We start from the raw sequence: 27,692 nt of genomic DNA, 5'->3' as shown, positions 1-27,692 counted from the left end.
GCATCTGCCTTCAGCCAGGGCGTGACCCCAGGACCCTGGGATTGAGCCCCGCGGGGAGCCTGCTTCTTTCTCTCCCACTCCCCTTGCTTGTGTTCCCTCTCTTGCTGGCTGTCTGTCACATAAATAAATTAGAAAAAAAAAAAATCTTAAAAAAATAAATAAATAAGTAGGCTCCACACCCAGCATGGAGCCCAACACAAGGCCTGGACTCACACAACTGAGATCAAGACCTGGGCTGAGATCAAGAGTCGGACATTTAACAGACTGAGCCACCCCAGTTCCCCATCAAATCTTTATTATAGGGGCGCCTGGGTGGCACAGCAGTTAAGCGTCTGCCTTCGGCTCAGGGCGTGATCCCGGCGTTCTGGGATCGAGCCCCACGTCAGGCTCCTCCGCTATGAGCCTGCTTCTTCCTCTCCCACTCCCCCTGCTTGTGTTCCCTCTCTCGCTGGCTGTCTCTATCTCTGTCTAATAAATAAATAAAATCTTAAAAAAAAAAAATCTTTATTATAAAGTACTCAAAAAAGTCCACTAAATAAAACAGAACTGCTAAAAAGGTACACTATTCAGCCATTCAGGAATTATTTTCAATTGATTATACATACATCAAAAATTCAAACTGGACCTAAAACAAGAACTAGATACATAGGAATAACAAGAACTTGCAAATCTGGCATGCAAACATTCACTAATGTGCTTACTATGCCAGATACTGTTGTGTTTTTTAATTTTATATCATATATATAATATATATTTTATATTATAAATATTTATATATATTTTTTTAAATTAACATATAACGTATTATTTGTTTCAGCGGTAAAGGTCATTCATCACTCTCACACAACACCCAGTGCTCACAACACATACCCTCCCAATCTCCATCACCCAGCCACCTCATCTCCCCCACTCCCCTTCCCTTCCAGCAACCCTCAGTTTGTTTCTTAAGAATCTCTTACGGTTTGTCTCCCTCTCTGGTTTCACTCTGTTTCATTTTTTCTTCTCTTCCCCTATGATCCTCTGCCTTGTTTCTTAAATTCCACGTATCAGTGAGATTATATGATAATTGTCTTTCTGAGTGACTTATTTCGCTTAGCATAATACCCTCTAGGTCCATCTATGTTGTTGCAAATGGCAAGATTTCATTTTTTGATGGCTGCATAATATTCCATTTTGTGTATATGTGTGTGTGTGTATGTATGTATATATATATATATATACATATATAAAAAATACATATATATATATTTGTATAGACACCCCCCCCAATCTTCTTTATCCATTCATCTGTCAATGGACACCTGGGTTCTTTCCATAGTTGGCTATGGCGGACACTGCTGCCATAAACATGGGGGTGCAGGTGCCCCTTCAGATCAGTACATTTGTATCTTTGGGTAGATACCCAGTAGTGCAAATGCTGGGTCGTAGGGTAGCTCTATTTTCAACTTTTTGAGGAACCTCCATACTGTTTTCCAGGGCGGCTGCACCAGCTTGCATTGCCAGCCAGATACTGTTCTAAGTAAGCCTGACTGCGTATCGTCTATCCCCATGACAAATTTAATCCTACAATTAATCAGTACTATCATTATTTTTGCCTCCAGAAAAAAATGGAGGCACAGAAAAGTAACTTGTACAAAGTTATAATCAGTAGAACCCAGATTCAAAGCAATCTCTCTCAATCGTTTCTCCCCACCCTTCAGATATCTAACAAATAGATTCCACCTTCTTACAGGCATAAAATATTGCCATCCAAATACAGGATATCTACAACCATTACAGGAAAATCCGAAACATTAGCTCTTGTACCTACTAATTTATCACCCCAAAAAGCTATCTTTCGGATGGATCAATTAATATTGAGTATAGGGATCAATTCATATTGAAAGAGGGAGGAATCTATAATGGACCTACATATTTAAATGTTTTGTGTCTGTATAATCCCTCTCCAACAAAACTGCAAATATTTGACATATTCTTCTCTACTCTCTCGGGTATAATCAACCAAAAAGGCAAATAAACAAGAAAGTTTGTAACCGAAAAAAGAATAACAGTGAATAAACTTTGTATGCAGATTAAGTCATTAGTTCACTGCCATATCAACACCAATCTTAATAATGCTAGTTTTTATCATTCATGTATGTTTCTAGAAGTATCCCCAAAGTATTTATGTTCCAGGTCAAAGAACACACAACCACACACTAAACACATGACGAATTTTATATTAAAAGAGTACAGCTCCCCCCAAGAATACCATCTCTAGATGGCTCCCTTACCAGTTTCCTTTCCTACTGCATGCACTCTCGCTCCCTACAAATTTCCAAATGTTTATGACACTTAGAAAACTCCTTTTTAGGGCCCCTGGGTGGCTCGTCTGCCTCCAGCTTAGGTTATGTTCCCAGGGTCCTGGGATCCAGCCCGGCGATGGGCTCCTTGCTCAGCAGGGAGCCTGCTTCTCCCTCTGCCGCTGTCCCTCTCCCTGCTTGTGCACTTTCTCTCTCTTTCAAATAAATGAATGAAAGAAAGAAAGAAAGAAAGAAAGAAAGAAAGAAAGAAAGAAAGAAAGAAAGAAAGAAAGAAAGAGTTCCTTTGTAAAGTAGTATTCTAAAAAGAAAAACCTGAAGTTACTTTTTTAGTACATGAACCACATAACACAAATTACAACTCTATTTTTAGGTCTTGACAAATAATTATAGAAGAAATCACTCAAAATATTGCTAAATGAAAACTAATTTAAACTTTAATTCTGAAAATGACAACATGAAATGCTTCTATCACAAAAACAAGGAATACTAGAGTTTCCAAAGTGATCAAGTACACTTTACTCAATTAAGTACACTTTATTGGCCAGAACCAACAGGTAGAAATTACAGAAAGAGGAGATGCTGGCCCAACACAAGAAGGCTGACACTGAGAGTCGTCCAATAAAGGAACTGCTTGCCCTAACATTAAGCTCTGCCTAGCACCAGGTATTAATGGAAGACTGGAGTACTATTATATGAAGGAGGTGACAGGTCACTCTAGATGACTAAGGCACCTTCCAACTATACTATGATGACCTTTAGACTTACCTGTGTTTTCGCAGATATGTTTCTAGTGTTTCTAAAAGACAACTAGAGTCAATTAAAACTACTTCATCCCTGCATTCTTGGGACATTAGTTCCCATACGTCCATCCAACAACCTCTGCAGAAAGAAACAAATATTAGTGAAAGGAGGAACAGATAAGGGTAAAACATTAAAAAAGGCAGAGTAAAGGATTGCTTGATTTTACCTGGCTGTTCCCTGGAAAGGTCCATAATGGAAAATGATCCTACACTTGCTGTCCTTCCTGTGGTCTTCACTACTTCTCTTATCTGTACTTAACTTCTCTGAACTGACACTGCTACTGCTCCCTTCACTGTAGTACAGTATAGCACAAAGCTTAGTGACACTGAGATAATCTGAAGGAATAATTTCTATAGTCTAAATTAAAATCATGAACTCTTTAATACATTTATATTAGAATAAGTTTACAAATTTGTATATAATTACATATTCATTTTAACCATATTAAAATATTATTTAAACATATGCTCATACCTTTACATAAAAATTTCTGTTCAACTATTAAGTTTATCTGACACAGTTTAACAACATTTACATTTATCAAGATACCAATTTATTAAGATACTAAGCATTTTATGAGCAAATCTACTAGGAATGCTTTAAAGTCAACAGGACTAAAAAAAAAAATTTATTTTCACCTATAAACATAGATCAATCTTCCACAAATTGAAAATTCTAATAAGTTTTGATCTACTTAATGTGGTTTTATATCTACCCATGGCAACAAAACTCTTATCTACCTTCACATTTATAAGTAGCTGAGGAAAAAAAATTCAGATTAATCTAATTATAGTGAACAGATTTTTACATTTACTAAAATAAAGAGAGCACACTAAGACGAACACTTTACACAGCCTGTATCAATTACAAGTACTATATAAATAATTTATTAAAAACTTACTAAACACTTCCCAGACTCTCCCTCCCCCACAGGTTTCAATGTGGCGCTGGTCATGCATTTTCCTTTGTTGTCTGCAGATGTGCATTCCAAGAGAAATGTGTGTCTATATTCCACTCATTGATAGTCTTCTTGATATTTCATGATTCTGAACAACTGGTTCCTGCCTGTTCTTCTCCAGGTCTCACTACAGTCCTAGAAATTCGTTACCTTGGACGCTTGAGATGAAAAAACCTCTGAATCTTTACTTAAGCTACTCTATACAGCTGAACAGGTATTTCTCAACTCCCTGCCCACCATTTAAGTTCATCCGTACAAGTCACCTATTTCCTGTCACAAGGGCTCAAGCAAGGTTTAGCACTCCAATTTGAAACAAAGACCTCAACTACCGCTCTGTCTTCCATGTTCTATCCTTCTACTCAATGCCCATATTTCCCCCTTTTCTGATTATGTGTGAGTGATCCATAATTTCCTAAAACTGTTTAATTCTCAAACTCAAGTTCTCACAATTGAGGAAAAGGTTCATGAAATTAGAGCTGGACAATGATTACTGTATCATCAGAACATGACAGCGTTAATCTAAAAAATACTTTAAAAAAATGCTACAGTTCAAATCAAGATTTTATCCATAACCTCTCTAGACTGACTGTCTTTGTATCTTCCTTTCAAGACCAAGCTTTCTGAAAAAGAAATCTTTCCACTCCTGTACTTTCCTCTCATAGCTTAATCCACTACAACCTTAGACTGTAATCACTTTTCTACCCATTCTGATCTGGATTGTTTCCACTCAACCACAGATTTAGTCCTCAAGATCACCAATTATCACAGTGTTGCTATATCCAATGGACACTTCTGGGTTCTTGACTCAGCAGCATTCCACACAGCTGACCAGACCCCCCTGAAACACTCTTTTCCCTTGGCTTCCTCCTACCTCTCTGGCCACTCTTTCTCAAGTTTCTTTATTAGCTTCTTTTCTACCAATATACTTAATTCCTCAGAATTCTTCTCTCTTACTCTCTCTCTGGGTAGACCTTATATACTATTCTCTTTGATAATCATCAGTCATCAGCTAGAGGCCAACAACTGTAGCCTATACTTTTCTTCTGGATCTCAACCATACTCCCAGGAAGCCAATAACTTGGGTTTACTTGCATCATATAAGAACAGTCTCAGGAAGGCTGAGCTGGATTATTGCCACTGATTAGGTTGAAACCTTAATCAATTGTTAACACTTCCCTGGAGAAGTCTGAACAGAAAAAAAGGGGAGTAAATAACAGTGGAAATACGTAAAATGGAGAGTCACAGTATCATACAATGGCAGTGGCCATCCAAAGTGGAGGAGAGGGAGTCTTGGCTAAGCACACTGTACTCCCTGGCCTGCTATTCATATGGCGTGTGGGAATAACTGAGGCTACCTTAGGAGACAGTGCTCAAGATCAACTCATACTGATTTCACAATTCAGTAAACAACCTTCTAAAATGTTTGGCTTCCCATGTGGTGGGGCTGTAGCTGAAGGGGAATGTGAAGTCTGTGGAAGTCTGTTTTTGTCTTTAAATTGAAAGATAGGAAAACATAACTGTATGCCAATTTAACAAAAGTAGGTAACTGATAAAGCAAAGTCACTGAGAATAAGAAGAAATGGAACCCAGAGCAAAAGTAGAAGAACTGGTCTTTGAAGGAAGGTACCAATAAGCAGATGTGTAAGATGTTGAGATATCTGTTGCTTTTTGGTTCCGCAATGAAGAATATTCTTAACAAAAAAACCAGAAGGCAGGTTTTTAATAATACAATACTACTCTGTGGCTTTAGCCAACAGGTCATTCAGGTAAAGGTTTTGTCTAATGAGGAAACCAGACTGAATTTTACATTTAGAAAGACAAGAATTCTCTACAGATATTGGTAAATCAGGTATGTAAAATAACAATTTTCTTTCGATAACCACTTTAGGTTGTGTAGAGCTTTACTGAAGGTTCAGAGTACTCTCACATTTAGATATCATATACTTTGTGGTTCAGTCTGGATCCTGATTCTAACAAACCCATTTTGTAAAAAGACACTTTTAGAGAAAGCTGTGGAAATCTAAACTGGGTATTAGCTTATTATAGTTAATTGTGATGAGTGTTAATAATGGACTGTCGTTATGAAAGAAAATGTCCATGTATTTAGAGATGGATGGTGGAAATACGTAGGAGTAAAAAAGCGTGTTTTCTGGGACTTGTTTTAAAATACTTCAGCAAAGAAAATGACGGATAAATAAAACAAATGTGACAAATCTTGATAAGACTACTGAATCTGGGTTAAGATATTTGGTAGGAAGGAAGGTTCCTGAATAGTCTCTGTACTTTCCTATGTGTTTGGCAGTTTTCATAATAAAGTTTTTTAAAAAATTTTGTTCGTGAGTATAGGAAAACAAACAAACAAACTTGTTAATAGATAATTAACATACCATCACCTAATCATCCATGTCTTTCATCAGGAAAGAAAAGGTCTATACAACAATGGTGTCAACACTACTAATGAGATATTCAAAAACTAATTTTTTAAAGCAATCCAGTATTGTTTTAAATCATCCCATTCTCCTCAAAACACAAGTTACTTCTTAGAACCCTCCCTTCAAATTCCATGGCTTTTCCTTACCACCCCCAACCTCAAGCAATTTTGTAGGGGGCAATGTAACAATGTGCTGGGAGATGGGGACAAAAGCAGCCTTGGGCATTGTATCACCTAACCAGAACAAAACTGCAAATTAAGTTACATGAATACACATTGCTACAACTGATCCAAGACTTTTTTTTAATCCTTGACAAATTATTAGGGAGACCTAGAGATAAGAAAAGACAAGAAAAATAATTTATACATTGTGACTATTATATAGATCAACGAATGTTATCACTACTACTTTGAAAAACTTAGTATTGGCTAAATAAATTTCCATAAAGATCTCAACTTCCTTCCTCTGAAACATATTTAATAAAAGAAAAAAAAAAAAAACTCCAAAAGAAAAATCAAATCTATATTGAGCCCCTACACTATATTTTGTCTATAAGGCAAAAAGGCCTTATAGAATCAGGAGACAGATTTATTTTTACCTTTATTGATTAGTTACAGTGTAACTAATTAATAAAATAAAACTAGCAGTGTTTTTTTTTCTTTTTACTAAATACAATCAACATTTATAATCTTAACAATTACAAAGCTTCTTGATAATCGATTCTACTTACCCCAAAGGTTTTGGTTTGTGCGTATCTAAGGAGTGCAACTGACATCTCTTGTTCTTTTTACTTTTTGGAATAGCATCTATCATGTCATTTAGTTTGGACCTAATCAAAAATAAATCATTAAAAGTTTGATTAATATTCATTTTTCTTTAGAATTTTCAAAATCTCTATTTACTACCCTTTAGTGTGATGTTTAAAGTATTACAGACACATCACTTACCTTGAAAATTCCTCATCAAACAAATTCTAACCGAGAAGAAGGTGTATACTTATCTTCTCCATTCCATTCCCAGTCAGTCAGTATGTTGAAAGAGATCTGTTCTATTCAATGTACTCATTCCCCTAGCTGCATCAGTCTCATTCATCCCTGTTATCTGCACTGTATCTAGCAGTGTGCCTGACACTCAAATATTTTGACTGATTGCTACCTCTCAGCCATCTTCCCCTGTTCAAACAATATCTAAATAAACACTATCCTTGATGAGGAACTACCAACAGAAATTTTATGCAAATATATGAATGCATACAGCTAATATCCACACCCTACATCCAACCAATCAGCAAAGGCTGTCATCTCTAACTTTTGAATATATCCAGAATTATGTCATTTATCACCTCCACCATTACTATCCATATTCAACTTGCCTCTCTAGCTTAGCCAAGTACAATAGCTGACCTCCCAAATGGTCTCCCTGCTTCCCACCCTTTGCCTTTACATTCTAGGTTTCACTCAGCAGCTGAAGTGATCTTTTCAGAACAAAAATCACATTATGTTCTCTGTTCAAAAACCCTCCAAGCCTTTTCTCAGGCAGAGTGAAAATCCTAACTCTCTACCACCACCTCTAAACAGAAAAGCCCAGGGCTTTGGTCTTCAGACCCCTTCACATTTCCTACTTATATTCAATCTTTGGTGACTACTTCATCTCACAGATTTAAATTATGTCCGTGTGTGTGTGTGTGTGTGTGTGTGTGTGTGTGTAGTTTATATACAGTTCAAATACTATACATATGCTGATGACACCAATTTTTATCTCTAGAGCAGACCTCTCTGAACTCTAGCCAGATGTCCAATCGGTATCTCAAACTTAACACGTCCAAAAGCTAGCTCTGCAAAATTGCTCCTCCCATTCTTACCCATCTCAGTAAATGGAAAACCATCGGTCCTGTTCTTTAGATCCCAAATCTGAGAATCACCCTTGATGTCCTCCTCCATATCCAATCTATCCAAAAATCCTACCGGCTCATTCCTCAAAATATACCCAGGATGCAACCATTTCTTACTACCATACTGGTCTGTGTGACTACCATACTGGTCACCATTACTCTTGCATGGATTATTAAATAGCCTTTGTTTCTCTCCCCTTCCACCACCCTTCCACTTATTGTCAACACAGAGGTCAAAGTAAGCAAACTTCAAGTCAGACCATGTCACTCCTCTGCTCAAAACACCCCAAATATGAGCCTGGATGGCTCAGTCGTTAAGCGTCTGCCTTCGGCTCAGGTCATGATCCCAGTGTTCTGGGATGGAGCCCCACATCAGGCTCCCTGCTCGACGGGAAGCCTGCTTCTCCCTCTCGCACTCCCCCTGCTTGTGTTCCCTCTCTCGCTGCCTCTCTAATAAATAAATAAAAATCTTTAAAAAAACAAAAAACAAAAAACAGACCCCAAATCTTCCGGTCTTACTCCAGGTAAAAAAAAAAAACCCAACAATAACAAAAAACTCAGGATGGTACTACATAAGTAGGCCTTTTATTACTCCTCTGATCTCATCTTTTATTACTGTTCCCTTCAATCACCTGGCTCCAGCCACAATGGCTTTCTTACTGTTCTTCGGACATGTCAGGAAAACTCCAAACTTTGAACCTTTACATTTGCTCCACCTACTGTGCCTTCCCCCAGATATCTACATGGTTTACTTACTCACTTCATTCAAGTCTACACACTCAATGTCATTTTATCACAGAAGCCTTCCCGACCATCCTCCTTATTAATTCCACCCTACCATTCTCATCTCCCTTATGTATAACTTAGCTGACAAATCATGTTGTTTGCCTACTGCCTGCCTCTCTCCATATGAGAATATGTATAGTCACTGGTACCCAGAAGATATTCAATAAAATTACTGATTTTGAACTCAAGCTTTGCCCCTACCAAATTCAGTAAAAGAGCTATCACTGTCCTGAAGTTTAAAAATGTTTAACAAGGTCATCTACCTCCATTGATTATACTTACCCATGTACATAAAATAAGGTATAAAGCTTCTTTGCATCAGTCATGCAGCTTCGAGTTACAGATAGGACTCCCTTGGGCCCTACTGTCAGGGGTTCAAGTGCGGGGTTTCCAGACTCCACAAGCTGGGAAAAGAGGCGCTCCACACTGCGACGACAACCAACACATGGGACAAGCTGAGAAAGTGCACTCAATACTTCACGTGATGTCACCACCATGGCAATACTTAGATCTTGCTGCTTAAGCATGCTATGTCGCTGAAAAAGAGGAAAAGAAAAATGAAGAACAGTCCTTAAGAAAGACATAAAATTTCTCTTCATTACTACTTCTTGTTCCTGTCTTTGTATATTAAGTACAATACGGGCAGGGCTTGCCATCTCTACCTGCAACTGAGTCAGAAAAACAAGTCAGCCTTGCCCATGCTGTACTGAGTTTACTCCACAAAGCCCTCTGTTCTAGAATCTAAGGTCTAAAACTCTGCTTAGGATGTCAAGGCTAAGCAGTATGTGCCTCAGCATAGCAAAAAGAAGCCCTGCCTCTGGAAGTTTAGTTTGTTCAGTGACTATTAAGCTTACTACACTCACTTGAAATAAAAAAATTTTTAGGGCTCCTAGGCGGCTCAGTTGGTTAAGCACCTGCCTTCAGCTCAGGTCATGATCCCAGGGTCCTGGGATAAAGTCCCTCATCGGGCTTCCTGCTCAGCGGGGAGCCTGCTTTTCCCTCTCCTCCCCACTCAGGCTCTCTCTCGCTATCTCTGTTGCTATCTCTGCTCTCTCTCTCTCAAATAAATAAAATTTTTTTAAAACAAAGAAAAAAATAAAGATGGAATGCAGCTTTGCCATGTCTTCCTCTTAATTTTTAACAACACAGTATGTTTAGCTACTGGAATCAAGTTAGGATGGTGATCATGTAAAGCTGCAATTCTCAGCCTGGAGGTATGGACAGGATTAGTAGGCGAGAACAAGGCCTATCTTACCTATGTAGAAACCTGCAGTGATTAACTAATATGGTGGTGCATATGAATGTTATCTGTTGGTTATGACGAGGTAGAAAAATGAGAACCACAGCTCTAGAGAAGTGGGCAAAACTCTAGTAAATAACTTCTGTCTGAATGAGTTACAGTTACACTACAAATAATGTTTCTAGCTTTACCAAAAAAGATGGGTAAGATACTCCCAAGAATTTTCTCACATTTACTGTTAACCTTTCATTCAAAGTTTTCTCCAAAAGTAGAAATAGAATTTTGAAGTAAAGTAACAATTTACCTTCCATTATTTTCATTACACACAGGGTTTTATAAGGTATCATATTGCTTAAAAATTAAATGAAAATCATTAAGTTCACATATAGGATTTTTTTTTCCACTTGAACAAAACAATCACTACAGAAGAAAACCAAGTTCTCAATGAAAAGCTGTATACCCTATCTTTCAAAAACAGGGAAAGATGGCTTGGTGAAATTAAAGCCACAGGGACATGTACAATGATAACATAACACCACCAAATCTCTTTCACACAACAGGTACATAAATATATTCACTGTAGCCATAGTGAAAGAATGCAATTTCAGTGCAATCTTAAGACCTAGAGAGGCCCAGGTAAAATGAAATTAATATTTAAAGCTAGTATTTTAAATGACTCTTCAAAACACACACACACACCCCATTTAAAACATTAATTTAAAAATATTTTTTAAAAATATTACCTGAATAAACTGCTTTAATTGCGCACCATTATTTTGATGCCCATCGAGATTTAACACATTGTCAGGGAATTCCATCACCATCTTAATATGCAAAAGAATGAAAATCAATTATTTTATCTTCTTTGAACATGTGCTGCAAACTATTTTATAAACTCCTAGGACAGAAATAGATCCCTAAAGCAGGATTTGCCTGCTTTTGCCCTGTCAAAAGAAGACAACAACAACCACCACCCAAGTTATACAAGTTTCTAAAGCCAGGAATGGTATAGTCATTAGAAGCAAAGACACCGAAGTCAGGCAAACAAGAGTTCAAATCCCAGCTCCACCACTTACAAGTATGTCTTAACTCTGGGCAAGTTACTTAACCTGTTTGATTTATAGCTTCCTCATTTGTTAAATGAGATTAAGTAATAATTTTTAATGTCTTTCGTTGTAAAGATTAAATTATGTTTAAAAATGTTTGCTGCGGTGGCCAATAGTAAGTAAAACAATCTGATATTTTACATTAAATATACATGCTTCCAGTTATTCCTCTTAATTATGGAATATAGTAAATTTTATAATGCAAATGGCCATATACATATGGACCATATATAATGAAATACTCCGAACAATACTAAATGTTTGCTCCAATTAGGACAAAAAGGATACAGAGATATTTACTCAATTATCAAAATTCCCTACCAAAGGAAGAGGAATATAAAGCTTAAAGATGTTTCTGCGTATCAGATAATGGGAATTACTAATTAGCACATGTCACTGAGCTGTGACACCACTCATTTTAGAAAGTAACAGGGTTACATACCACTAGGAAAGAGCCTTTATAACTGTTAGATATCACCAAATAAAAGAAACGTCCCAATTTAAAAGATGGTAAAATGTGGGGGCAAAAAAAGTATGCCTTTGAACAATGAACAAAACAATGAAATAAAGTAACACATTTATATCTTAACTAAAACATTGTTAAAGGTATTAAACATACTGTGCTAGGACAAACTTCTATTTCCAGATGACAAGGACCAAAGACTCCTACATACCCAAAGAGTGAAGTCATGATAAAGACCCATTTGAGGCAAAAACAAAACACTAAAAATACCCCAACCAGTTGAACATGATCTTAAAAAGATTCCTTCTTCACCAACCAGCACCACGAAGACCTGCTTTTTTAATAGACTTGATCATTCTTTTTCCTCCACATTAGAAATAACAGCCCTAAAACCTGCTTGTTCTAACCATAAACTAAGGACTGAACAATAAAGACAAGTACAAGCAATAGATAGATCTTTTCTTGATTTGATAAGAGGGGAATACAGGATATGTGAAGTAGTGACAAGGGGATACCAAGAATGGACAACTCAACAACCTGGGACACCACTGTATTTCACAGAACCAAAAACTGCATATATAAAATGATTCAAATGTTTGTATGTGGGTACTTTCCTACAGAAAAAGAAAATACATGATATGTTACATGTGGCCTATTTCTAGGCAGTGAAAAGGTAAGAGGACTTTTTCCTTTGTGTTCCTACCTTTCCCAAATTTATTATAATGCACATATACTGTTTATTACCAAGGGGAAAAGTTAGTGTTCCTTGCTTCCAATTTTATGTTCATTATATCATATTCAGAGACATGATCCCATCTCAAGAGCTTTTATTGTTCTGGAAGTTTCTTCTTCCACACACGTAGACTATTATGTCCAAATCTCATAGGATCAAGGATCAATTATCCAATTTTCAGGTTTACTGACTTCTCTCTAGTCTACCCTCTTATAGTCTTATTAATATCTCCAAAGACTGGTATAGTAATAATAAAGACATTTAGGGTACCTTCATATATACTGAGTGTTGTTCTAACCACTTTCACATGTTAACTTTACCAATAGCACCAAGTAAAACCAGTCACTGGTCTGCTTTAACAAGGTGGTTCTAAATGGTGGCTTTAACTGGTGAGGATAACAGAAATAAATGGGCAAAAAATCTAATGATCCGGGGTGCCTGGGTGGCACAGCGGTTAAGCGTCTGCCTTCAGCTCAGGGCGTGATCCCGGCGTTATGGGATCGAGCCCCGCATCAGTCTCCTCCGCTATGAGCCTGCTTCTTCCTCTCCCACTCCCCCTGCTTGTGTTCCCTCTCTCGCTAGCTGTCTCTATCTCTGTCAAATAAATAAATAAAATCTTTAAAAAAAAAAAATCTAATGATCCATACCGTCCACTGTACTTATATTTAACAGAGTCTACTCAAATTTTTTCTAAAAATTAATAATCCCAATATTACAAATCCTGGTCCACGAAAACTGATAAAAGATAAAAACAGTTAATAGTACTGTACAGTTAACTCACATGTTTTTTGTCATCACTACATGGTTTAAACACAAAGAAACTGAACTTTCATGTCAAGTCAGAAAAAAGGTTTAGGATAAACTTTTAAAGCCATGTAACTCAACAGAACACTGCAGGTCACTCCAAATCTACCATTTAAGCAACTAACACTCTGATTTGCATTTTCACTTGTTTGATACAAATGTACACCATTTCAGTACATATCAATTACCACCATTAAAAAAAAAAGTAATTACCTATACTATTTTAAAATCAAAGCTACTAATTTAAGGAACAAAGAATGCTTCTTATTTAACCAAATCAAGGTCTCTCCAGTCTGGTTCATAGGTGAAATCCTAAATTCTGACTCTGTATAAATGAATTTTTATTTTTATCAACTATGTTTTATTGTTTTAATAATTAAAGCAGAGGTCAAAGAACAAATCTAACATTTTGAGATCTAACAGGTGATGTTCAAATATATATAATTTAATGGATAATACCTGCTTTAGGAATCATTTCTAAAAGGTACAACAAAGGACAGGGTTAAAAAAAAGTTTTTTTAAATCCTCATTTCAGATCATTTGACTTGCGCCTAACTAGTAGAGATAAATGTCAAGATTAGGTCTATTACTGTGTCTTTCCTGGGTTTCACTGGCTTGGATAATACTAAATTTTCTCTTGTACTTACTCTATACCACCCTGGTTACAAATTGCACTCACACTGAATCATTCTGTCCTTGCCTTTCAAACACTCAGGACTTTCTACCTTGTTGTTTTCTGGTCAATCACTATATGCTCTTTAATGTTGAAAAAGGACAATAAGAAAAAAGGAAAAAGGGAAGGCAAAGAGCAAAGTAGGTCTATTTTTTTCCCCATTCTTTAAAATCATTTCCTTGACTTAATCTTCAGATTCTAGGTTACCTAAAGTAAGACGGTCATGTAAAGTATTTCAGGTGTGGTTTCACAGAGGAATCATTAGTGTTCTGCTTCATGATGAGGTTGCCTTTCCCTAGCTGACCAAAAATAGAACCAGTCATTGTCCTGCAATTACTGCTTTATAAAGTTTATTGAATCCATTACCCACTTTCACTCTTAAATATCTGTCCTGGTTTCTCCTGACCACAAATAATCTGTTTTTAGCACATTCTCACAAGCTCTAACCAACGATATTAAATTTGTATTTATTGAAAGTCATTGTCACTTTAGCTTTACTTTTTTACTTCATCCTCACAGCTATTTGTAACATCTATCACCTTTGGTAAAATCAGTTAAATACTTAAGAGTTAAAAGAAAACATTAAATACTAAATTTAAAAATGCTAAACACCTAATCCCCAAGTGGATATGCTACCATTTGCTATCTTTTAATGTCTCTGTTAAAATCCATTATCAGAGTCTCTAGTCCATTTAGATTATTTGAATTATTTGGAGGGTAAACTGCTTCCCAGCAATATTATAGCAATGTGACACTATGTACCAAGAACTTTACAAACGGCTCTTCTCCTTTGATCCAGTAACTGTACTTCCAAAGCCTGAGAAAAAAATTTTAATGCATAGATTTATGCATTATTTGTATTCACACAGTATTATTCATAGTCAAAAGCAGAATCACCCCTATATCCACAAAGGTAGAGTGATTAAATTACGGAATGTCACACAACAAATTATTACATGGCTAACAAAGCTGCTTAAGAATGACAAGAGGGGCGCCTGGGTGGCACAGTGGTTGGGCGTCTGCCTTCGGCTCAGGGCGTGATCCCGGCGTTGTGGGATCGAGCCCCACATCGGGCTCTTCCACTATGAGCCTGCTTCTTCCTCTCCCACTCCCCCTGCTTGTGTTCCCTCTCTCGCTGGCTGTCTCTATCTCTGTCAAATAAATAAAATCTTTAAAAAAAAAAAAAAAAAAAAAAGAATGACAAGAACAAATGTTCTCAGTATTACATTTAGTGGAAAAAAACCAGATATAAAATATTACAGAAGACAATACATCTCAACTCTGCATCTAAGTGTGCGTCTATGACTAGAATTATAGCAAATGCTGCTATCTCCTTAGTTATCTCTGGGAAGTAGGATTAAGGATAATTTTTTTCTTTGTTATACTGTTATTTTTCAAGATTATTTTATAAAGGGTATAAATTTTGACTCTATCAACTTTTTTAAAAAAACTACTCACTTAAAAACTGTACTACTCCAAAAATATCTCTAAAATAAAATCCGTATTCTAACCATTTGCTATTTTACAACTCCTTAACACCAAAAAGCATTTTGGCCACCTAGCACACCACTTTCCTAAATATTCCGCCAACTTACTTCTTTGGGATTTTCTCAAATACACCAATACGGGCTGTACTCAAGTTTTCAAACCCACTAAATTACCAAATGAGTCTTAAACGGATTTAACATACCACATAAAAGAGGAGACTACTTCCTCACAAAACAAGCTTCTCAATTTCATTTTACAAATCCAACCTAAAATCACCAACAGAATTAACGCTAGAGGTTTCAACTTCTGTTACTAAAACGATACAACAATTGTAACTGAACTGTGAAAGATGTAACCAGACTTAACATGTAGGCCCTAAAAAGATTCTAAGACTACTTGAAAAAAAGATCACACAATGTTTTTTCAATGCATTACCTATGGACCCTAAGAACAAAGACCAGATCAAATGTTAACTTCAGGGATACACTGCCATCAAACTATCAGTGGACCAGTGCAGAACATAAACTTCTGCTACAGGCATCATCCCTCCCTCTTCCCCAACAGGTGTTTGCTCTGCATTCTTCTTTTGAGTAGTATTTGACAGAAAGTTCTGAGAGAAAGTTGTTTCCCTAAATATAATGGATTCTTAACAAGAATTTTCACTAACCAGCATTCAATGATTATACACAATTTCCAAGACAAAGCAATAAACAGTCCCACTCATTCTTAGCGATAAAAACCCTTCTAAAGATTAAAAATAAATAAATTTTTAAAAACCACGCACCTTTTCCTAAATAAAATGTTATTTTAAGATATTTAAATTAAATAACCCTAAATTTTATTTGCCTTGGTCACAAGTCCACAGTACAATAAAAGCAAAACTCAACTACCAGGTTCAGTCAAATCCCAACTTCTCTAGAGAAATAAGTCCAAATAATGTATCACAGTGCAAGGTTACACCTTTTTCTATGGAAAATTTTAGAATATTAGTATTACTAAAGTGCTATATGACAGATATATCAATGGTGCACTCAAACGAAAGGTGGTTATGTGACCATAAGGAAGTGTCAGGAAGTGTCTTTAAAACACTGTAAATATTCAAATTTATGTTGATTTCCCCTATGTTTTGATATTATACACTCAAACATAATCTTATGTCTAAACCCATTGATTTTTTTAAACTTCAAAGGCATTCTGGGACAATAATCACAGAAAGCTTATACCAAATTATATGCTCTAGAAAAGTGTTTGTGTGAGAAGAGAAAGTAACAAATGAACTCATATTAGGAGTTTTTGAATAGAGAAATGCATCATTTAATTTGATCAAAGTGCTAGATTTTTTTAAACTTAAAATACAATTCCATTATACTTTTAATACAGAAATCATAACCAAGGCATACAAGCACTTTCTAATGCATCAACACAAACTCTATTCACCTTATGTCAGGCCAAATCATCCTTTTTCCATGAAAAAAAAATGCACTTTCTTTCCATGAAAAAAAAGATGCTTTCACATAAAAAGTTCTAATTAAGTCACCAAATAGCTCCTCTAATCCTTTTAAAAGTACTGCAGCTAAATCAAGTCTTAATTGAGACTGGCAAACAGAAAGGCATAGAGTGGCAGCTCTACAATGACTTGCATTTTACATAAAATTTGAAAAAACTTCAATAGGTATTTGCAAAAAAAAATTCAAGAACAAAACAGAACTGTCTCTGAAAAGCAAAAAGGCAAAGGTAATCCGATGAAGAGACTGAGTTACACCTATCAAAATAAGCAAATGTATAATCCATCCAAAGCTTCAGCATCATCAATATGCAGATTTCAAGAGATATTCAGAAAAGGTTCATTTCATTTCTTAAGAAATAGTGGCAAGCAACTGCACTCATTTCCTGTTCAGATTCAATTCAAATTTCTGCCATTTCCTTTCAAAGGAAATAGTACAGCAACACAGGGCAGAGGGTCAGCAATGCTGTACTACCATCAACTCTAAAAAAGAAAACTACCCAGAACTGGGTTTTGACACTCGAGATGAGCAATTTATAATTTTATAACGCTCTTACACATTCAATAATTTTGCTTTATTTAAAAAAAAAAAGAAAGAAAAGGTTACCTGTACACTAAAAAATAACTATTGCCAAGAAAACCCATTTTGAAGAGTCATGGCCTAGCAATACAATCATTTCAAAGAGTTTTAGTGTACTAGGCAATATGACACTATTTGCAAAGAAACCAAATCATTTTAGTGGAATTTTACCGTGCGAGAGCATGTCACTCTGCCCTAAGTAATTAAGCTTCTGTAGTGAGCTATAGTATTGAGAGAAAAAATACACAGGTAGCAGTGCAGCTGCGACATTTCCAGATAATTAAGCTTCCCCGAGGGTAGGTGGATTCTGTAAAGGATAGGCCCTAAACGCCCGAGATCCTTCAACCCCTCTCCGAGGCGCGTGCTTTGGCAAAAAGCAGCGTCTCGTTGAGAGACAGGGGTAAAGGAAGAGGGTTCAAAAAGGAATGAAAATCTGGCAAGAGAGGCTCGAAATGCTTACGGAGCGCTGGGCTAGGGGCCCGCAGAGGTTACCGTGCGACACACTGCAAAGGCGAGTTTGTGGGGCCTGCCGGAGAGAAGGCCTCGCCTAGGAGTTGCAACACACTCTTTCTCCAGTGCGCAGCGCTCGGCCTGGGGGAGGGGGAGGAGGGAAACAGCTGCCAGGGGAGCGGCGAGCCCGGCCCGGCCCGCTCACCGTGAGGGTGTCGTCTATGTAGAGGGGAATCTGCCTCCTCTCGAAGGGGAACTCCTCCTCCCCGTCCCTGCACACTGCCACCAGTCGCGCCATCGTCCCCGACGCTGCCGTTGCCACCGTCACCACCTCCTCCCAGCTGCCGCCGCCGCCGCTGCTGCTCCTGCCGCTGCCGCCTCCTCCCAGCTCCTGCCTGCAACAGCCAAACCCCGCGAGCGTAAGCACCCGCCGCCGCGCAGCACATTCGCCACGGGGGGGAGGGAGAGGAGCAGGAGGGCACGGGAGAGCCGGGCTGCGTTTCCCATCACCCGATTCCACACGCGCTCAGCCAATCAGCGCCGAGCAGGACCGGGACCCGCCCCCTCGCGCCGCTCGCCCTCCCCAGCCCCCACCCCCGCCGGCCTCCAGTCAGGGTCCAAAGGCGAGGCGGAAGGGACCCGGTGGCCCCGGGGCTTCCCCAGCCCGTCACCGGAGTCCCAGCTCCAGGACCCCACCCACGGCCGCAGCTCCACTGCCCACCTCCTGCTTCCCGCCGCCGGGGAGCCCTCAACTCCCAGCTGACCCCTTCCTCCCCTTTCTTGGCGCGCCCCGCCCATTCAGTCCCCAGGGCTGCAGTTGCCCAGCGCGACCCCGCCCCTGGGAGGGGTCGACCCCGCCTCAGCTCTGCGGAGTCTGTAAAGGGAGGCTCAGACCCTGTCCTCACCCTTCTCGGAGGAGGCCTGTCGGTTCTGACCTTCACCGTTTTCCTGGTCGCCTCCCTGACCCCCACCTCTGCTCCCCGTTACCGGCTGACGAGGCCCGCGTCAGGGCCGGCCTGGGCGGGAGCGCGGCGCCGAATGCCGTTTCCTCTCCAGGCTCAGTCAGCCGCTCGCGCCACGGGGAGTGGGGGAGGGAGGGCGGGGGACGTGGGGAGGGTGGGGCAGGGAGGGGCCGAGAACTCCGGGCGGGGCCCCGCCTCCTCTCGCGAGACTGTAGACCGCCGTTCCCGGGTCTCCTCTTTCGAAACCCTGTTGGCGGGGGTGGGGGGGTGCTCCCTCGGGTATCTCGAACGCGTTATCGACCCCCTCCCCCGAATCTAGCTACCCAAATAAATCCGAAGTGGGGCTGCCAGGAGGAGTGAATAGGCCCGAACCTCTGTCCCCTGCCGCGTGGGCCTGGGAACCGCTCTCCCGATGGCCGAAGGGTGCCGAGCCAAGCTGACTCAGGGCCCACCCGAGGGTCGAGGCCCTGGGAGGACTTCGGTAAGTGGGGAGGAGCTGAGGCTTCCCAAGTCAGTGGGAGCGGAAAGCAGGAGTGAGGGAAGGGGAGACGAGCGTCTGGAGGGCGAGCGAGAAACTCCGGGCTTGGTTTCCAGGTACTGGACGCCGCTTTCCCTGAACACCCTGATTCACCAGGAGCCTGCCGCATCACTGCTTCCTTGACTGCGATTGCGTCAAGATCCCGCCGAGGGAAACTATTGAAGTGCTGACGGTTTTGCGTTGTAGTTGCTACACTAGAGGCATATGGAAGACTATGGGAAGAGGAGGCTCGTAAACCCCCTAGCCAGAGAAACTTCTTGGGCCGGGTTAATATTAACTTAGGGACTTGGGACACGGATTCCCCTGGGCAAAGTACTGGGACGGGCCAAAGGCCCTTCCCTCTGACCCTCTCCTGAGAAGCAGAGCCGATGTAAAGGCAGTTCATCTACGCTCTGCGTGCTGCCGTGTACCCATTTCTTACCTTGAAGGCTTTGGAGGCCTGTTGTAAACTCAAAACAGTTGTTGGGAAGTACTTGGCCTATGAAAGTCTTGATGATTTTAAGGATAAGTCCATTTGCTGCTCTTAGAATTAACTAATCCTGATGACAGATCGGTATTTCCTGGTAGAATGGGCTAGAGCAATGATATTGGTCTTTAAAAAATATTTTCGTCATCACCTAAATCTTAGACTCGCAACACCTGAAATCTTAGAGACTCGCAACAACAAAAAACCCCGCAGCGCATCTTTAGCCATGTTGACTTATGACATTGTGTTGTCACTGTTAGGTTAGCTGACATAATAAACTGGAAGAACCATTGTTCAGTCCCAAAGGTGTGATCATCCAGTAAGTATTATTTGTGTCTTTTGGTCATGTTTGGAGAGCCGAACAACGTGATCGTTATCTTAGATCCAATAGGCATATAGGACGAGCATTGCAGCTTCTGGCAAGTTAGACTACATAGCCAGACTTTGGATTTTTGAGAGAATCTTGTGTTTTATGTAAAAATATTCCTCTAAGGAAAAAAAGAGTACTGTGGCTTTTAATACCTAAAGGTGCTCTTATAAAGACTATATTAATTAACGTACCTACCTTATACCTTCTAAATGTCTTCTGGGTTGTGGTTGGTAAAGGACATTGAAAATGACAAGCTCAATATATAGGTGCTAATTTAAATAACTTTGATTATTGAGTACGCACTGGGTACTAGCAAAGAATAGAGTTTTCACCCTGGGGGATTTAAATCTTAAGTTAGAAAAAGCATTAAAGCCCAGATTTAAACATAATGATACCACAACGGTCTCTTTCCATCTGAGGTTACTCTCCCTGATCCGAATTTGTCTTTTATCTGTAGGTAATCTCTACACCCTGTGTGGGGCTCAAACTCACAACCCTGAGATCAAGAGCTGTATATGCTTTACCAACTGAGCCAAGCAGGCACTTCTGGATTTGTCTTTTATTTTATTTTATTTTTTTTTTTTTAAGATTTTATTTATTTATTCATTCGACAGAGATAGAGACAGCCAGCGAGAGAGGGAACACAAGCAGGGAGAGTGGGAGAGGAAGAAGCAGGCTCATAGCAGAGGAGCCTGATGTGGGGCTCGATCCCACAACGCCGGGATCACGCCCTGAGCCGAAGGCAGACGCTTAACCGCTGTGCCACCCAGGTGCCCCTGGATTTGTCTTTTAAATCCACTGAGTACGCTGCTTCGTATCTTTGGACTTCGTATCATAGGTATTCAACGAATATTCACTGTAAGGTTAAAAAGGTGGATAATTTTCTATGTAAGTTCTTGAGGAGGTAAGGCAATAGCCTGAGTGCTCCAAATATGATAAAAAATATTCGAGGAGAAATGCTTGGAAAATTATTTCACTGGAAAACAGCTTTTAGAAGTTTTAACTGCGTATTTTCTTAGTTTTAGAGTAGGCACTCATTTTCACTATTGGTCTCGCTTCTGCTAAAACAAATACTGCTGAAGCAAATATTTCATGACTAAGTATCTGCCTTTAGAGAGGTTAACTCTAATTGACAAAATAAGTTATTACTACATAAAAAAGCCAGCTGTTGCCGATTTTTACATTTCAATATAGGCATTGTGAAAGGCAAGGTTGAAGGATTTGAAAGGCCAGGAGAACCCAATCAACAGGAGAGGACATTTTGCTGGTACGTAGTAACAGTTGGAGTGATGGAGAGATAATAAATTATCGACGAAATACCTTTCTTTTTCTTATTAGATTCCCAGCGTGCAAGAGCCAGCCACAAAACTCAAGCATAAATGAGATAGGACTATTTTCCAAGCAACCTAGGTTTAAAAGAAATGAAGAGTACTGATTTATTCCTTATGTTATTTCCTATATTCATAGACTGTACATAAACTCCTAGGGAGCAAAATAAGATTTTGTATGATTTATACATCATATTGAACACCAATGCTCAATAAAAATAAAACGTCATCTTCTAAACACAAGTTATTGATATGTGTTGGTAGATAACTCCAGTTTAAATTGTGTAAAATTAAAGTGATATGAATGAGTCACTTCCTGGAGGTCATCAATAGGATAAAGTCATAGACCAGATTATATTCTTCCCTTCTCTATCCCCCTCCCTTCTCTGTCCTCAAAAATTGATAGTTGAGGGGTACCTGGCTGGCTTAGTCAGTGGAGCATGTGACTCTTGATCTCAAGATTGTGAGTTCGAGCCCCACTTTGGGTGTAGAGATTGCTTAAAATCTTTTTTAAAAAATTGATAGTTGAGGGGCGCTTGGGTGGCTCAGTTGGTTGAACGTCTGCCTTCGGCTCCAGTTATGATCCCAGGGTCCCGGGATCCAGCCCCCCATCGAGCTCCGCAAGCTCCCTGCTGCGGGGAGCCTGCTTCTACCTCTCCCTCTGCCTGCCGCTCTGCCTGCTTGTACTCCCTCTCTCTCTCTCAAATAAGTAAAATCTTTTTAAAAAAATTGGTAGTTGAAAAGGGAATTAGCCAATTAGAATACCTTTTGTTGGTTTCACTATAATAACCACGTTGTTTTATGTGGTAGTACAGTCAATTGCAGAATGTTATTTAAATTACCATGGTTGTCCAAATCTGAGAATCTGTGAATTTGGTTTTCTTTTTCATGAGCTGACAGTGGGAAGTTTTGTTGTGTCTGTTAAAAATGGAGACATAGTTTCCCCACTGAAAAAAAATTTCTTTCAAGGGAAAATAATGTCCGCAAGTTAAAATACAAGCCCCTTGAAGGCAGGGACTTTGTCTTATTTTCTGTTGTTTCTCTGGCACCTATACCTAGTACATTGGAGCTCAATAAATCTGGGCTGAATGATCTTTTCTGTAAACTAGAGCCTAGTCAGAATGGTGGTTTTTTTTTTTTAACTAATTCTTCTTTTTTTATGAATGCTATTTCATTAGCTTTCTCTTACATGACTTTCATAATTGGAGGTAGAAAAAAACAGTACACTTTGTTCTTTTAAGTTATGATTCAGTATCCATAATTGAGAGACATAAACTTGAGAGAATGTAAATCTCGAAAAGATGGAGCAGTTACCGACAAGCAGCAGACCAGTTAGACAACATGTTCATTCAGTCATCAAATAATTTAAATTACTTTTTTTTTTTTTAAAAAAGTAGAGAGAGGGAACACAAGCAGGGGGAGTGGGAGAGGAAGAAGCAGGCTCCTAGTGGAGGAGCCTGATGTGGGGCTCGATCCCATAATGCCGGGATTACGCCCTGAGCCGAAGGCAGACGCTTAACGACTGCGCTACCCAGGCACCCCTTAAATTACTTTTTTTTAAATGAGGGAACAGTATGTTTAGTCTCCTCGTCCTTCCTCTGAATGCTTTGAACAGGTAAGTCGTGGGGTATTAGCACTGTGACATTGCAAGAGAACCAATCACCTTTCCTAGTCATGCTTAATTTGTATGCTGTAATCTTAATGGTTAAATTTCAAAAATCTTTTTAATTGAAAATAGAATCTTATTTTTGTTTTTATAGCTGCATAACTGCTCAACATACTGATTTCTTTAGGGAGAAAATTCCTTTCAATAATAGATAAACTCCAAATATCATTGATTATAGTTGGCACAAATGCCACATAAATACTAAATTAGCCATCCTCTATGTAACAAATTGAAGTAAACTAATTAGTGTAATAACATGACTATATTTAACAAGTTCGGGAATAAAATAAGTTTTTAACCAATTTAGAGGCAACTGATTAAAACAGCAAATCCAAAATTTAATGTTAGAGGAGGCTCTACCTACACCACACAACCCAGATTCCTTACCAAGTATAAAATTAACTTGAGCGTTCTGACCCTTGACTGCTTCTGCAAAGATCAGATTTTTCCTTGAAAATAGAACACAACAGAAAGGCAGATTTTAGTTGATTCTTTTTTTTGCCCACTTTTTAATTTATTTTAATTTATTTTTTATTTTTAAGTAGGCACCATACCCAGCGTGGAGCCCAACACCAGCACAAACTGACAACCCTGATACCAAGATCTGAGCTGAAATCAAGAGTTGAACCCTTAGGGGCGCCTGGGTGGCTCAGTCATTAAACGTCTACCTTCAGCTCAGGGCGTGATCCCAGAGTTCTGGGATCAAGCCCCACATCGGGCTCCTCTGCTGGGAGACTGCTTCTTCCTCTCCTACTCCCCCTTCTTGTGTTCCCTCTCTCACTGGCTGTCTGTCAAATAAATAAATAAAATCTTCAAAAAAAAAAAAAAAAGAGTTGGACCCTTAACCAACTGAGCCACCCAGGCACCCCCTTTTTTTGTCCACTTTAAACAATATACAAAGAACATTATAATTGGAAACTAAAGATTTTGTGTTTTTTAAATCTTAGATTTTGAACAGCTGGTTCAAAGGTCTGCTTAGAACTTTTAAATGACTCAAATTCCCAGTAGGATATTAAACAATATAGCCTTCATTGCATTAAATTAGCCTAGTACTTGACTTTCTCACTGGTTTTTCTTTCCCTTTTACATGGTAGATTAAATGAGGTATGCCTGATATGGTCCCTGCCTGCCTCTCTAGCTTATAACCCACGCTTTCCCTTTTTCTGAGCTCCAACCTTGAGTTCCAAGATGTGCAATTTTCCCTCCTAACCCAGGAGCTTTGCTGAAGGATTCATTCTACCTAGAATGCTGTTTACCCCTTCCTTTACCACATTTTAACTCATCCCATCCATCAGCTCTTGCTCAAAAAAATACCATCCAGGGGTGTGTGTACTTGGGTGGCTACGTCGGTTGAGCCTCAGACTTGATCTCAGCTCAGGTCTTGATCTCAAAGTCAGTGAGTTTGAGCCCCACGTTGTGCCCTGTGCTGGGTGTGGAGCCTACCTTAAAAAAAAAAAATCTGGGGGCACGTGGCTGGCTCAGTCTGCAGAGCATGACTCTTGATCTTAGGTTGTGAGTTCAAGCCCCCATGTTGCCAGTAGAGATTACTTTAAAATCTTAAAAATACCGTCTGTGGGGAAAACATTGATAATGCTAGATCAGCTCTTAATTTGACACTCTTGGTAACCTATACTTAATGACTTAACAGAGTTTATAATGGTTGTTCAATGTCTTGTTTACCCACAGGTTTACAAGCTCCAAGATACCAGGAAAGTTATCATCCCTAGCAGAGTTGGCTAAAAAAAATTAGTAGTCCCAATTATTGTCTCATAATTACTACTCGTGTAAACTACATTGTACAATTCAGTCCATTCTTTGGCACATTTGTTTTCTGACTTATATAGTATATAAGTATTTGTCAACGCCTGCTTTCTTATTTTTAGGCTTTTTTTAAAAGGTTAAAATTGAGGAGTGCCTGGGTGGCTCAGTAGTTAAGCGTCTGCCTTCAGCTCAGGTCGTGATCCCAGTGTTCTGTGATCGAGCCCCGCATCAGGCTCCCTGCTCAATGGGAACCCTGCTTCCCCCTCTCCCACTCCCCGTGCTTGTGTTCCCTCTCTCGCTGCCTGTCTCTGTCAGATAAACAAATAAAATCTTGAGGAAAAAAAAATAAATACAAGAAAAGGTTAAAATTGAGCAGTAAGGAAGTGTTGACAAGGGTGCCTTGGCCCCTGTCTTGATCCTGGGGTTCTGGGATTGAGCCCTACATGGGGCTCCCTGCTCAGCGAGGGACCTGCTTCTCCCTCTCCTTCTGCTTGCCATCCCCCGTGCTTATGCTGTCAAATAAATACAATCTTTAAAAAAAATAAGTGTTGACAATTTCACGATCATGCTGAGATGTTTTAATGTAAATTTTATTATAAAAGTCATAAAATAAAAAAATACAGAATGGTTTGTGATAGAAGATGGAAAGTAAATATCCTCCTTCCCACCATCTAGTCTCAGTGTCACGACTGCAGTTTCTTTAAAATTATATGGTGTTGGGATACATTAAAACAGTAAGCATCACTACTATTTTAGAGGATTGAAACTCAACTCTATAATATAGTTAACACTGGGTTGCCAAAAGCCCATTTTCTTCACATTTAATATTCTTCCTCATTAAAATATTTTTGTTAACACAGGTACTTTGTACCTATACTGATTACCAAAATTTTATAGTCTTATCTCGCAAGTGTAACACGTATATAATTAAACAGTTGGTAAACATATAGAGATTGAGCACAATTAAGGCCCACAAGGTACTGCTATGTAATGTATCTACCAACAGGTTGATCAGACCAGTAGTTATATTTGACAGCAAGAAAAAAGTTAACTGGTTTCTGTTCATAGCTGTGATTAAACAAAGACTGGGTTCCTTTCTTTCAGCTTCAGAGACTAGAGATTCTGAATGCTTTTTATTTGTGGCAGACAACTGGACTGGTTTCCAAGAACACGGTACTACGGCCCCTTTAATTAGAAATTTGGCAAAACTCAAAATTATATCACCCAGTAATAAACTACTAAGAACGATCAGGCTAGAAGCAACTATCCAAATACAAAAGGCTAAATTGGCCATTCTCCGAGATACCACTTCTACATTTACCTGAACTATGTAGAGAGATATGAAGAGGCTAATAGCTGTCAGCAGAATATAGTATGTTCCTTTTATCCAGTCTTTGACATGTGATCTTTTTTTAAGCATATATGACCCTGTTTGCACACCAGCCATATGAATTGCCACATACCCCAAGGTAGAGATTATTCCTTCTCGGTTGGCATTTAATAAGCCAATCCTTGTACCACTACCATCAGTGCCATACAAAATTAACCTTTTCAGTGGGGTAAAGTCAAGGGCTAGCTGGTACAACACAATAATAATGATGGCCACAGTCCAGGATTTATTTAGAGGAAGAATAATCAAAAGCAGCGATGTTAACACTTTCACAACTATTAAAGTAAAGAAAAAGTTCCAGTGAACTCCATACTCAGTTAAATGTTCCTGATAGCCTATGGATTTTATAATGACTAATCGTCCTACTCCTAGGAAGACTAATGGCCAAACAGAGTACAGTGACTTTGTAAAATAATAAAATCTGGACCCTTCCGTGTATTTTCTCCTAACCTCTGGACAAACCATTGCAGTCCCAAAAATAAAACCTCCTACTCCAAAATCCATTGCTCCTGTCCCATAGAGCTCAGTTTTGGCAAATCTTCTGGGAAATAGTGGGAAGTCCACAGCCAAAATGGCAACAGCAGTAAATGCACTGTTAATTACACGGAAACAAGAAATGGCTGGAACGTATTCCGATTCTAGACTGATTTTCAAGAATTTGTCAAGTATTTTCTGGACAGGCATTCTGGCACAGCAAGTTCTCCTGCAGTATATTTGATAAAATAGCCCTGCCCCAAGGATAATTACAGCAAGGTGCTCAAGGAGGACAAATGAAGACAAAATGGTCAAAGTGGCCACCAGGGGAACTATTAGGAAAACAAAGTCAATGAAGAATCTAGTTCTCCAGGTATGTGAAGACCACAAGAGCTGTGAGAGAATGATCAGGAGCCCTCTGCACAGAATACAGAATGCAGGTAAGCACAGGCCCTGGGTGACTTCCAGCACGCTGGTTCCATTGTGGTTGCTGACAAAAGCTTCCTTCATCTGCTTTTGAGACAT

At 39.2% G+C, this 27,692-nt stretch overlaps 2 protein-coding genes across 5 annotated transcripts in view; both read right to left on the bottom strand.

Annotated features, from left to right (window-relative positions):
- Positions 1 to 19,264, bottom strand: part of GGNBP2 (gametogenetin binding protein 2) — a 31,650-nt gene extending 12,386 nt beyond the window's left edge. For 2 of the 4 annotated variants that reach the window (XM_045773480.2, XM_045773481.2), the window contains exons 1-5: positions 18,418 to 18,607; positions 11,155 to 11,235; positions 9,454 to 9,707; positions 7,225 to 7,323; positions 3,069 to 3,182 (exon numbers count right to left, since the gene is read on the bottom strand). In XM_045773480.2, coding sequence (XP_045629436.1) covers positions 3,069 to 3,182; positions 7,225 to 7,323; positions 9,454 to 9,707; positions 11,155 to 11,235; positions 18,418 to 18,510 — 641 coding nt within the window. In that variant the 5' untranslated portion in view covers positions 18,511 to 18,607. Of the gene's footprint in view, positions 1 to 3,068; positions 3,183 to 3,270; positions 3,397 to 7,224; positions 7,324 to 9,453; positions 9,708 to 11,154; positions 11,236 to 18,417; positions 18,608 to 19,117 lie in introns of those variants that run through there. The other 2 variants (XM_045773482.2, XM_045773479.2) reach the window with 2 other exon arrangements.
- Positions 19,265 to 25,872: 6,608 nt separating this feature from the next.
- PIGW (phosphatidylinositol glycan anchor biosynthesis class W) lies at positions 25,873 to 27,692 on the bottom strand. Its single transcript, XM_087854585.1, has one exon. It carries the CDS (start codon positions 27,690 to 27,692, stop codon positions 26,184 to 26,186), a length of 1,509 nt encoding a protein of 502 aa, XP_087710711.1. The 3' UTR covers positions 25,873 to 26,183.

Source organism: Ursus americanus, chromosome 23 (assembly GCF_024610735.1).
Source record: "Ursus americanus isolate L20-20 chromosome 23, mUrsAme1.1.p, whole genome shotgun sequence".
In the NCBI taxonomy this organism is placed as follows: domain Eukaryota; kingdom Metazoa; phylum Chordata; class Mammalia; order Carnivora; family Ursidae; genus Ursus; species Ursus americanus.
The sequence above is the reverse complement of the archived record's forward strand: the minus strand, read 5'-3'. Positions and strand labels throughout refer to the sequence as shown.

Excerpts from the sequence above, each read along its gene's own strand:
- PIGW (XM_087854585.1), bottom strand. The coding sequence starts at position 27,692 with ATGTCTCAAAAGCAGATGAAGGAAGCTTTTGTCAGCAACCACAATGGA.